At 34.7% G+C, this 13,501-nt stretch overlaps 1 protein-coding gene across 4 annotated transcripts in view; it reads left to right on the plus strand.

Annotated features, from left to right (window-relative positions):
• The window catches only part of THOC2 (THO complex subunit 2), a 64,054-nt gene that overhangs the window by 30,719 nt on the left and 19,834 nt on the right, over window positions 1–13,501 (plus strand). For all 4 annotated transcript variants that reach the window (XM_026123134.2, XM_026123135.2, XM_026123136.2 and 1 more), the window contains 11 exons: window positions 1,758–1,799; window positions 3,823–3,953; window positions 4,053–4,154; window positions 6,007–6,091; window positions 7,169–7,262; window positions 7,756–7,836; window positions 8,066–8,162; window positions 10,061–10,178; window positions 10,999–11,178; window positions 12,085–12,249; window positions 12,924–13,199. In XM_026123134.2, coding sequence (XP_025978919.1) covers window positions 1,758–1,799; window positions 3,823–3,953; window positions 4,053–4,154; window positions 6,007–6,091; window positions 7,169–7,262; window positions 7,756–7,836; window positions 8,066–8,162; window positions 10,061–10,178; window positions 10,999–11,178; window positions 12,085–12,249; window positions 12,924–13,199 — 1,371 coding nt within the window. The remainder of the gene's footprint in view (window positions 1–1,757; window positions 1,800–3,822; window positions 3,954–4,052; window positions 4,155–6,006; window positions 6,092–7,168; window positions 7,263–7,755; window positions 7,837–8,065; window positions 8,163–10,060; window positions 10,179–10,998; window positions 11,179–12,084; window positions 12,250–12,923; window positions 13,200–13,501) is intronic.

Consider the following 13,501-nt stretch of genomic DNA (forward strand, 5'->3'; position numbering starts at 1 on the left):
AAGTTTGAATGGGTTTTATTGTGAGGGAAAGCTGGACATATAGTCGATAGCTGTGCTTGATAATTGGATTGGAAGTCCTATTCATTTTGAAAGAAGTTGAATGCCAGATGTGGCTTCTCTCTCTTCAGTAAGAAAATTCAGTGTGTTTTATATAATAAAACATTTCCTTGATATTTTAGTTCTTGCACATTTCAACAAAAGAATAGGTCACTATATATGTAAGCAATATATTTCATACGTGTTTGAATTTGTTTTTTTTTAAAAAATACTATTTCCGTGTTGATTCTGCTCATGATGATTATTAAATAGCTCCCGAATGTATTAATATTTTTGTCTCTAGAAGTTCTTGAGAAATTGTAATAGTACTTACTGATTTACCAGAGAATTTGCGTGGCTAGTATGTTTTCTTTCTATTGCTTATTAGCAGTAAATCTTATCAACTCTGATAAATGTTTTGGTTTTGTTATGCCAGAAACTTCAAATTAGCATCACAGCAGAGCACAGCATTACTGTTGCTGAATTGCTCAGCGTATGGAAGTTCAGGCATTTTTCTGTTCCATAGTGGACCACAAGATACAGTTCTGGATGATGCATTTGTTGAGCTGAAAACAAGTTGCCTAAACACAGGAAAAAGATGTGAACGAAAAGCTTCTTTTTGGTTCCCTCTTAAGCTCATGTGAAAGTTAGATTATTGATCTTGGATTATAGGAGATCAGTTTCCCTTTTTCAGGGGTTTGGGAGGTGACCAGAACTCATACTAGCAAAATAATCTCATGAGCCATGCATATTGCTGAGAATAATCTAATCCACTGTGCATTGCTTTAAAAGCTGTTCAGGATATTGAAGCAAAAATACTTACCCCAGCAGGATGGCATCTGTCTTTAGATTGTTAGCATGTTTCTAAATAAGTAATTTAATCATTTCAGTTGGTGTATAGTTTGCAGTGTTTTCTAGAACAAACACTGATGTTAGAAAAAATGTACAGGATTGATATCTACTTATGAATTTAATTAGATTTAAAAAAAAATTACTTGAAATCTTGGCTAAGTGAAAGTGGGTAATTTGATTGCAGGAGAACCAGGTTTTCATATTTGTATGTGCTAGATACAAAAATGAATTTAATATTCTTGGGTACGTATTAGTGAAGTGACATAACATTTTAAGTCTGACTTTCTCTTTTTTTATTCCCCTCTTCCCTGTCCCGTCCCCCCCCCCCCCCCCCCCCCCAGTAGTTTAACTACCTGTAGGTTTCAGTTTTCCATGAATTGTGTGGGGGTATTCTTGTTTTTTGTTTTTTTCTTCCAGAAGCATTATAAAAAAGTGTTCACCCACTGGAATCTTAGGTGCATTATAAGGTGTATTTTAAAACTTTATCTGGGGTTTGCAAATCCTGCATGACATAATGGATAAAAGACAGTATTTATGCATGAGGCTTAGTTGTGTCCAGTATAAAGTTCAGAGACAAAGGCAGATATTAAGAGAGAGAGGTGGAGGAGAAAGAGCCTTTATCTGAATAGATGGGAGCACTGCAGCATGTGGAATTGGGAGCAAACACACTGTAGCAAGGTTGGTGAGGATGTGTGTAGCTTTGTAGGTGCCCTTCCACTCACTAGGCCTACAACAGTTTAAATGCTAACAGATCTGGAAAATTAAACATCTACTAGGCATGTGGCCCTTCAGATTCATGCTTTTGCTGAGGTAGCTTTGTTCTAAAATTGTTAATTATTCTACAGTTAACATGACTGTCTTTGTTACAGTTTCAGTCTGATGGAAGCAAACAAGAAGATAAAGAGAAAATGGTGAGTTTCTTAAAGACTCTCCGCCTGAAAATGAACGTAATATTTCTAGTAGAACTAGTGCTTGTTCACTGACAGGGTTGTACCATTTTGGCCATAAAATGTTCTAGTGATGTCATTCCTCCTGCACAGCGCTTTTATTATTAGTTCAGTAAGATGACAGTTTTTTAATTCAAGGAGCTCAACCTGTGCAGTATTCTCAATTTTACTGATCCTGTCTTTTCAGGAAAGAGTTTATTTTGGAGGAAGCTGTTTTTGTTTTTAGATTGTAAGTGAGACCTAATATTTAATAACTACTCAACTCTTCTTCCTGAGTAGAATTTTACTCTTTGCCAAATGCTCACTATAGACTTTCTGTTGTGATTTTGTAGGCAAGTTTGAGCCCATCACATTTTATTGCTGTGTCTCTTTCCTAGGTTGCTCAAACTTAGTCTTGTTCTTTTAGTTTAGTGTGTTCTACTTTTTATTTGTTCAGAATCAGCAAAGGTACCTTCATTCTGTAAATATACTGCCTTGGTGGCAGCTTGCATCTTAAAGAATTACTAGGGAAAGTGTAGAGAAAAGGAAATTGGAAGTAAAGGAGGTATTTATAGTAGAATGGCTAATTTTTCGTTAAGATTTGAGTAATTCAAGATTGACTACCACCAAACCTTAGTGCCCAAATGAGATCTAATTTATAAAATAAGCATTCATTTTTCTAAATTAACATATAAGTTCTCAATATGAAGTCTGCACAGTTTCCAACAGGTACTTATTACTCCTGTATCTTACTTGTCATGACTTCCTGACTTCCTGAAATTTTGCAGAGAAAATAAAATTTCTGAACTGTTCCTAAAAGCACTAAGAGTAAATCTGAGTCACTGTTCAGTTTGATCAGTGTTACGTAAGATTTCAAAGAACTGGACTGATGTCATCTGTAGTTCTGTTATGATCTCTCGGCCTACAGATGAGTGTGAGTCATGCAGTCTTTTACAGATCACTGCTTTTTCATAGGTGTTGTTGAACCCACTCATTCTCACCTTTGTGAAGGCTTGACTTTCAGCAGTGAGACACTGCCAAGCAGTTCATAAATTGGTCATTTCTGACTAAGAAAAAACTGCTGCTTAATGTTAGCTCATAACTGTCAAGGAGTTAAGACTCTTGGACTTGTCCTGTCTGTGGCTGAGCCATTTGTGCAGAAATCTCAGCTGGAGGCATTGGCAAGTGCTTATCCTCCCTCATGCATGGAGATATGAGTTGTGTGCTGACTTAAACACAAAGACTGATATATATATATATATATATAGATAGATAGATAGATAGATAGCTATCTACATATATATATCAGTCTTATATGTACATTTTATATATATAATATCAATTTTTTCCAGTGTTTACAGAATATGAAGTAGGATGTGATATCACATGAAAAATGTCACTTTTGTGAAAATACTCACTTATGACTACAAATAAATGATTACATACAATTACATAAGAGATTAAGATGAGAAGTTTTTTTGTTTGTTTGTTTTTTGCTCCTATCAGTGTTCTGACATAGCCCGGGGGGGGGGAATAGGATACAGAAAACATGGAAGTTGTCACTGTGCCTTGGGAACAGGTGTAATGCTTTCAGGTTTTAATCTGAGATGTTGAAAATGGAGGTAATGGAAAGAAATATTTGAATATATTGAAAGCAATTTTCAAAATCCTTTTTCTCCTATTGCACTTCATACAAGTCCACCCTGTATCTGTTTTTCTTATGAATTCTTTGAAGTTTTGAATGCAGCCTGCTGAGAACTTCATCTGCTTCCTACAAGCATTTTATATAGGCAGATAAAACATTGACAGTATAAGTAGTCCATGAATTAGCTAACAGAAGATTTATGGTGGGAGGTATTTAAGTCCTTTTAGATGTTTCTTTTTGTTCAGGAAGTCATAAATTTGAAATAAACTTGTATTTTATTGGTCTGTTAAGATGTGTAACTTATGAATGTTACTGCTTCTGATATACTTGTTGGTTTTTTTTTTTTAATTGCCTTTATCTCAGGAGATCTTATTTAGCTGTTTGTTGAGTATTACCGATCAAGTATTGCTTCCATCTCTTTCTTTGATGGACTGCAATGCATGCATGTCTGAAGAATTGTGGGGAATGTTCAAAACTTTTCCGTACCAGTACCGGTGAGTAGAATGGTTTTAGTTTCCATTTTTTGGAAGCAATCTCTCTTAAGTTGTCAGTATAAACAATAATTTTCATTTTTCTGCTTCCAATCATTCAAGGTATCGTCTTTATGGACAATGGAAGAATGAAACATACAATAGTCACCCACTTCTAGTGAAAGTTAAAGCTCAAACCATAGACCGAGCCAAATATATCATGAAGTAAGTTGCTGAATTCCATAGGTAACTATCAAATGTGACATACTGTGTTTCATGTCACCAAAGGAAGAAAAACTTGACAAAAGTACTCTGTTCTTAGACTCGTTTTTTCATTAAATACTTTATGAACAAGAATTATCAATGCACTATGATTAAAAACTCTCATAAGTAGTGGTACAGACTAGTTTGTCATCAAAAAGGGTATTTCATCTGTGAAGAGTAAGTCTAGTTAAACTCTTTAACCTTTTCCATAGTAGGTATGTGATTGTTGATAAATTGCCTTACTTAAAGAAATGTCTTAGTGCAGAATTTTTTCTCTGGGTATGGAGATCATTTAATTGCAACAATCTCAAAAATCTTTTCTTCACTTTTGTTGTCACAGTTTCTGTAGGTTTCGAAGTAGGACGGTTTTCTTCAAAGTTGAATTGAACGGAATGCTTTATTCTCATTTTCATGTGGGCTTGCAGCAATTTTAGATTTACCTCAAATATAATGCTTCTCCTACATCATTGTCAGGCATTTGGATTCTCCATCTTTTGTATAGTTTGGACCAAAAGTAAATGCTGTGGTTTTATAATGTGGATAATTAGAACCTTTCTACATAGTCAAGACAGAATAATTGTTATTTGGTAAAAGATTTTTGGACTTGCAGATGTGAAAGCTAGAAGGGATGATTATGAATCTTTCTTATGACTTCCTGCATAGCTAGCTTAGACCCAAAAAGCCAGAAAAGTTTACATTTCTTTACTTGTACAGTAGTGAGGTGGTTTTGATTTTTTGTTTTTTTGTTTTTTGTTTTGTTTTGGTTTTTTGGAGGCTAACTCAAAAAGTTGCAAAATCTGTGCTAAGTACTGAAGTCATCTTGCAGACACTTTAAATATAGTATGATTAATCAGTCACCGTTAACTAAATTTCACAATATGAATCTCAGTACAAAAGAAATTTTCCCAGGAAGTATTGTTTAACTAAGAGGCTTGGTGGTGGTAACTCGAAACAAACTTGTTTTTGTGCTGGATAGTTTAACACCCCCACACACACCCCTGCGAACCAATGAGGCCTTTTCTCTCTTAAGTAACCTTTGCAGGTGTGTTTCTTTTAAGTGCAGATACCATGCTTTCTCTTATGCTCTTGATTTGGTTTTGGTATAGGCAATTTACATTTACAAAATCAATCATTTCAGAACATGCAGCAAGAAATCCTGGATTCTATGGTAGATTCTTATTTCATAGAAGTTTTTGACAAATTACTAGGGATTGTGGTGGTGTTGTAATGTTACAGTCACTGAAGCAGAAATCATATGTGTGTGAGTTATGGACTGAAAATAAGTAAAGCTTAAAGTGCCAAAGTGTCACCATTCTACTTTAATAGTTATATGTGCAGTTTACTTTTGTACATTGACTTAAGATTTACTATTAAGCTTGTATCTTTAGTAGGGAATGCTGTTGAAGTGAAACCCAATGAAACTGGTATTGTTTTCCAATGAACAGAACACAACAAATGTAAAAATAACTGTGCAGCAGTTAAACTAAATTTGCAGGAGAAAGTAGAAGCATCATAGGCTATCTTCAAATATGGTATAGGCACCACTGATAGCTTCCGAGTTGAAAATAGAGTACAGTGCAGAGTAATGTGGGGATGATTGTTTTGTTAGCTTGTACCCACTGTACATCATAGGGCTATATGATTCAGACTCCCAGAGGAATAGTATTACTATGCTTAGATTTCTTTAAAAAAATATCTGCTAGTAAGGATTTAATCGGTGCAACTGATAAACGTGTTTCTTCATCAGAACTGACCCATTATTTTAGGATTCTGATAGTTTGTCTATTGCAATAAAATGTATTCTCTTTTACAGGCGTCTAACAAAGGAAAATGTGAAACCCTCTGGAAGACAAATTGGAAAACTCAGCCACAGCAATCCTACAATTTTATTCGATTATGTATGTAATTATATGTATTTGAATACTATTAGGTCCTGTCTGTAGGTATTTAAATATGGGAACCTGCAGTCTTGATGAGAGGGTAATTCTAAAATCAGTATTTTTGACTCTCTTGATGACAGCTTTAAGTATGATAATTCCGTAATAGCATAGAAACACAGATCTGAGATGTTAAATATTACAATAGCTCTTGGATAACCACGACTGCCCTGAAAATTGTGTCCACTTTTGTGTAGGAGTAAAGCACTTAATTTGAGATGGCTGAGGTGAGACTCAAAGGTATGCAAGTATTGTGCTAATCACACAAATTCAAGTTAGGCTGCTCTGGGCAGTTGTGCGTGTGTGAGACGAAGGTATGTTTATACCTGAGGTCCTTTAGCTGAAAACTTAAGTACAAGGTTGGGGAGGATTTTTGAGATTGCTTGATATTACAGAATGCCTGATAACTATAGAAGTATGTTGATGGATTTCCACCTTATTTACAGATGTGATTTGTGATTTTATTAGTTAGTTAGATGTTGCTTCAAAGAGTTAGTATGTTAATTGTATATAACTATAGTATACCAGTAAGAACTTTCTAAAATTGGATTAGTACAGAATATTTTTATTCTCTTTCATATTACTACACGAGAATGAAGACCTAGGTTATTTTTGTATTTTTTATTATAATAACCAGCAAGAGAAAATTACTGCTAAGCTTTAGGTATTTTGGAAAGTGGCTGTCTTTTTTTGTTCCTACTTAGGGAAAAATATCAGTGAAATGTTTTTGTGGATTTTTTTTTTTTATTTTGTGATAGTTTGAAAACTGCAACTATTTCATTTTAAAGAAAAATGTTAACACAGAATTGTTTTTACCTGTTAAAGCATGCTTCACTGATGTCTCTAAGATACTAGATAAATCAGTGAGATTACCTTTTACTTTGGAAGTGTTTTAGGACATCTTTTAATATTAATTACAAAAGGTGTTTTTTCTAGGATTTGGAGACAAACTTTGGCTTATTAGTTTAATTTACTAAGAAAAGATAAGTTGTGGAATACTGTTCCTGTTCAGCTGAATGCATCTTTTGTAATTTTCAGATTTTATCACAAATACAGAAGTATGATAACTTAATAACTCCAGTTGTTGATTCACTGAAATACCTCACTTCACTGAATTACGATGTCTTGGCATGTATCCTTTAATGTGAATTGATATATCTAATAACTGGAACTAATAGTTCCAACTGTAGCTGAATTCCAGATTATATCTGCTGTCCTTCAGTAAATACTGTTTTCTTTTACTGTTGCTTTTTGCTAGAAATACTTTAGTAAGATTTGCAAGTATCTTGCCCACTTCCTGTGTTACAGAGCTTCTCTTTTTATTTGTTGTTTCTCCACTTGGACACTATGAAAATGATATCTTATTTTTAAGCTATTATACTGCTTTCACTCTGTTCTTGAAGGCCTAGTAATCCTATAAATAGTGAGGTAAGACTTCTTATGTTGCTGTCTCTTTTATGACTTTTATATTATTCATATCATAGCTGTTTGTTAGTGGATCACCTGTCCTGTGCTTTCTATACTTGCATAATACGTTAATTATTACAAATTCTAAAGCTGGAACAACATTTGTATGGCTTTTTTTGACAAATTGAGGCAAAATATTCTCTTTAACTCCACTAAAGACTGTATTATTGAAGCTCTGGCAAATCCCGAGAAGGAGAGAATGAAGCATGATGACACCACAATCTCAAGCTGGCTGCAGAGTTAGTATTTTTATTTTATGTATTACATTCGTATTTAAAATACTTTGCCTTTCCTATGGTCTGCCATACTAGTTAATTTTTCAAACAAAGCAGTGAGATGGTAAGTTCCTTGTATCTTTCATTGTAGTACAAAATATATATTACTGACTTCCCACATGTATTTGATTAATACTTATTTTATGTTTAATACTGCATAGGGTTCAGTCACAGCTGTTTCTTCTTGCTTTAGGCCTTGCTAGCTTTTGTGGTGCAGTTTTCCGAAAATACCCAATTGAACTTGCTGGTTTACTTCAATATGTAGCCAACCAACTGAAAGCTGGGAAAAGGCAAGTCTTGCACAATTGTTCTTTATAAACTCTATTTTCATAATGTGAAATGGATGTTTTGGATGTTTCATTAGCTGATACAAGGGCACTCAAGGGGCACTATAGGGGCAGTACTTCTGAGTAGTTACTTTAGCAGTGGTAAAACTCAACTTCTATTATCCAGAAGTTAAGAAATTAAATTAGCAGAAAGAATGATATACTTAGTAGATTTTTTCCTCTGATTGTATAGTTGTGGCATATTTTTGAAGTACTGTTTCTATCGGCAATGTATTTTTGATACCAATTGTCTTAACCAACCAGATGAACAAAAAGTAAAAAAACCTCTCCCTGTTTGGAATACTATCATAGAAACTACTGTACATTATTTAAAAAAGAAATATCCATGATAGCAAAGGGTGTGATTGTTACAGTTTTACTTTACTGTGTCTCAGAATACCTTTTCTGCAGAAATGTCTCTAACGTTTCTGTTAACTCAAATTCTTTGATTTATTTAATGACCATTGAATTGCTCCTTGATACATCAATGTTAATCATTTATTCAAAACTTCGTTTAAACAAACTTTGCAATTTCAATTTTCCTGTTCCTTCTGTTGTCCTTCCCTGTCATTGCTTAGTATTATTGCTTTTTCTTTTTTGTTTATTTTGAATGGATGTTTTTTTTATCATGTAGGTGAGTATTGATTTATAATACGGTCTGTTATGAATCCCCATATGCTTGCTGAAAGGCAGCTTACCAGTGGAGATAATGCAGCATGTTACTTCAGGGTATTCATGTTGAGAAATCTAGTTTTTTCCCTTCCCTGCAATGTAGACGCTCAGTCTCATGTGCTCCCTTGTCCCCAATTTGTTTTGTATTCTGATGATGGTACAATCACATTGAACTACAGAAGAAAGGTAAGTAATGTTTCTTGTATTTGCCCACTATTAAGTAGTAAGGCTTTAAGTATTTTGAAAAAATCAAATTAGTTTTAACATTCAGCTTAATATTTGGGATGGTAAAATTAAAGTGGATTTAGCAGTGTGGCCTGTTCCATGGGACGCAATATTTTGTTTAGAGCATATACTGGAATTGTACAGTTCCTAAACAAAAAATATATTTGTGGCTGGAACAGTAAGCAAGCAAAGTATACCTATGAAAAATAAAAATATCTAAAGGTCTAAGTATAAAACTTCATTTTGGAGGGCATAGGTCGACACTTCTTTTTAAATAGGTCACAAATTTCAGAAGTTGCTACAAAATATTGCAGATTTGAATGATCATGGTGTAATTTGCGAGGCTTCAGTTGAGGAAAAGTCATTTCTCTTTCTAATTCAGGGCATAGAGTAAAGCCTAGTCTTTGGAGGGGATGGTTACTGGAGTGTTTTGTACTTTCTGTGCTTTAAGTCACAGTGTCCATGATCAAAATAAGCTTGCTAGACTGACTTTGCCAGTAAATTTCTAAGGTTGTATACTGCTCTAGAACAGGGGGGACAAAAGGGGGGAGGGCAGGGAATTTCCCAGAGAATTCCATGTTCATCATAGATGAAATAGCTGTATAGGTAGATACAGTGTGAAGTGTGTAGAAACAACATAAAGGAACAATTACATTTTTATGATTAGTTTGTTGATACTTTAATGTTACTACACTCACTATTGTTTCTAAAATCAATGCTGTACTGCTTCTCCCAAGGCATTCTGAAATCCAGCTATTGAAGGTCTATGTTGCTTTTAAGTAATAACTTTTCGCCTGCAGGAAAGAAGCCATTATGTACTCAACATACTAGTTATATCTTAATTGATTTTAAAAAAACTGGTTTAATGTGCATTATAGCATTGTTTTGTACTATGTACTGAATATTATAGCTTCCTTTTCTTACAGAAGTTTTCTTGTTCTGCTCCATTTTTGTTTTCTGTGCAGCTTTGATTTGCTTATTTTAAAAGAGGTGGTACAAAAAATGGCTGGGATAGAAATTACTGAAGAAATGACAATGGAACAGTTGGAAGCCATGACTGGTGGAGAACAGCTAAAAGCTGAGGTGTGTTCATGTTAGTTTATTTAGTAGGTTAATGATAGCTATTGCTTGCTAGGGGTGCTTTTGAAGAACTGATTCATGAATTCTGGCAACAGAGTTGTAAAAGAGGCTACTGCTTTCATTGCAGAGCTGCCCACTCCAGTGAGCTTAAGGGCCTTGCAGACAGGCAGCCAAAACAAAGTGCGTGTGAGCCGTAGTTGCTGTGCTTCACGGTATCCCATACTAATGAAAACAGCCTTCATTATCCAGTGTTATATGACAGTCTGCAAATTATAGTAGCCAGTATAGTAGTCCTGTTATTGCAGGACTTGTTCTGAGAGTAGCAACACTGTTGAGTACAGTAACACTTAAACCATCTTAGTGGTTAAATCTGTTTTAGTTTTTGCATCAAAGACCTTGTGTATGCTCTCTAAGGAGCTGAATATCTCTAATCAGAACTGAAGTCTGAAGTATCTCTATTAAACAGAGAAGAGACTTGGAGCAGATGATGGCAAATTTAAGTCTAAAGTACAGTGTCATGTAGTCTAGGATGCTTTCACTTACTGTGATCTTAATATTGCTCTAAACGTGGATGTAAAAATGATTCTGGGAGAGATGTGGGGATTAAAATGTCACTCTTTACTGTGTAGAGGACTAATTGCGTACAGGACTATTTATTTCTGATTCTTATATACATAAATTACAGTATTAGATCCAGAGAGAGATTTTTTTGACAGAAGATTGTTTATATGCAATTTCTCAGTCAGAAGCATATACAGTTTATATACATATATGTTTATGATGCCCTATTTCTAAAGTTAGGGAGTTTGTCTCTACTATGCAGGGTGGGTACTTTGGCCAAATCAGGAACACAAAAAAATCTTCTCAGAGATTGAAGGATGCATTGTTGGACCATGATCTTGCCCTTCCACTGTGCCTGCTTATGGCTCAACAGAGAAATGGTGTGATCTTTCAAGAGGGAGGGGAAAAACATCTGAAGCTTGTGGGAAAGCTCTATGATCAGGCAAGTAAAAGCATGCATTTGTAAGAACCCTTTCTTTGGTAAATTCTGGTGTATCAACACAGTAGATAAGAATTTGCAAAACCAGTTGCAGTGATCTCATTTAATAAATTGACATAGATGTGCATTATGCTGTGAATGTGTGCAGCTGAGGTCCTGTCTCTCTAGATGTATGGCTCAGTTTGCCTATATAGGGTTTGAAAGAATACGAAGTTGGGTTTTGGTGTGATGTTTTCTTTTTCTTTTCATTTTTCTGTTCTCCCACACTCCCTGTCCCCATATTTTGTTCCTGAGTTGCTATTTTAGAGTCAACTGCAGATAACAGAGTTCAACAAAAGATGATATGGTAATGACTGTACAAAACTAAGAAAAATACAGTTGAAAATATTTTCAAGATAACACTTTTGACATGTTGTCCATGTAAAGTAAGATGTCTGTCTCTCTTAGGAAACACTGGTTACTGCTTTGCATAAGCTTTTGATGATTTGTCATTTCCTTCAATTGACCTCTGAGTGAAAGATTAAGATGTCCTTTGTTATAGGAAACAAGAAATTTATATTTTTAAGTTGACTATTATGCTCTTCTGATCTTATTTTGTTAGAGAAACTTCCTCTTTTTTTTCAAGAAGCAGCCTTAATTCCTTTCTTCATTTGTTTCATTCTAATGAAACAGAATGCTCTTAGTTCTGCTGGCTTTTGTGGGGCTTTTTTTAGGTGCAGGAGTGGTTGAGTCAGCATTGAATGACAGAAGGATGTGGTATGGAAAATTTAGCATCTTTTCCCCCATTGGAAAAAAGTATTTAGGGAATAATAATTTCTTACTGTGATGTATGTTGTTCAAAAAAAAAAAAAAATTAAGCCCTCTCTACCTTCACTTCTGAACTGTCTTCTAACTTTCTCTTATATGCAGTGCCATGACACCCTGGTACAATTTGGTGGATTTTTAGCATCCAACCTAAGCACGGAGGATTACATTAAGCGAGTGCCTTCTATTGATGTTCTCTGTAATGAGTTTCACACACCTCATGATGCTGCATTTTTCCTTTCAAGACCCATGTATGCGCACCATATTTCAGTAAGTAAAACTCTTTTCTTCGTCTCCTTTTAGAGCTGCAATATTGTGTTTTATGACTGTGTGTGTTAGGGTCTTCTACAGTTTGATTGCTAAGTAAACCTTGCAGAAGCTTTATCTTTATGAAGAATTAAGGCAGGGAAAATAAGCTGTGGACTGAAACAAAGATTATGCCATATTTTTATAGAAAATACAGCCTACTCTTCAACTTCTGCACAACTGAAGTTGTAGCCAGTGAAGTCATGTCTTCTGATTTGGGTGATGACAAGAAGTTCTCTTTTTCTTCCTACAAATGTATAAGTTTTGACAGGTGTTTTAGATGCCTTTTTGCTAAGGAGGAAAGTGTTGCAGCTGCAGACAGATGTGGTAGGCCAGGAAGTGTCAGAAACGAATTTGCCTCTGAATCTAGAATGTTGTTAAACGTTGATAGCAATTTTTTGTTGGTGTGGTAAAGTGTTTTCCTGTAACAATTGGTGAATTGGAAGAATATAACATCATCAATGAAGAAAGATCAAATCCATCCAGTATAGATTAATACTAAAAGTTCTGTGGGACTTTTTTAGTGTTTTATGTGTACAAACGCCATGTGTAAACTCTTAAAGGTTTTTGAGAAAATTATATGGTATTTTTATGTGTACAAAGATTACATATTTCTATTTCTCATTTTTAATCCACAGTCAAAGTATGATGAACTAAAAAAAGCTGAGAAGGGAAATAAACAGCAGCACAAAGTTCACAAATACATTACATCATGTGAGCTGGTGATGGCTCCTGTTCATGATGCTGTGATCTCTCTGCACCTTCCCAAGGTTTGGGATGACATCAGTCCTCAGTTTTATGCTACGTTCTGGTCACTGACAATGTATGACCTTGCTGTCCCACATAGTAGCTATGACAGAGAAGTCAATAAACTTAAAGTCCAGATGAAAGCCATAGATGACAATCAGGAAATGGTATGTTTATATAATTTTGTGTTCCGGTTTAGGCTTTCTAATGTTGAAAGACTTTGCTTTATGAAATCTTATATTAGATGATTGTAACCCCATATCTAAACAGTGTAAAACAACTGTCTGTGTACATCTCATAGTAGTATTTTTCAAAATGACGTTCTGCAGACTTGCTTATTTCTTTTTGGATAATGGTGGATATTTGTATAGCTAATAGCAAAGAATTAAAAATTATGCAAATAATGTTTTTGTATGTGCTTCTTAGTGCTGAGGAAGAGAATAAAGGAAATACGGTATTTGCTTGCTGT

The sequence above is a fragment of the Dromaius novaehollandiae genome, chromosome 11, assembly GCF_036370855.1.
Source record: "Dromaius novaehollandiae isolate bDroNov1 chromosome 11, bDroNov1.hap1, whole genome shotgun sequence".
In the NCBI taxonomy this organism is placed as follows: Eukaryota; Metazoa; Chordata; class Aves; order Casuariiformes; family Dromaiidae; genus Dromaius; species Dromaius novaehollandiae.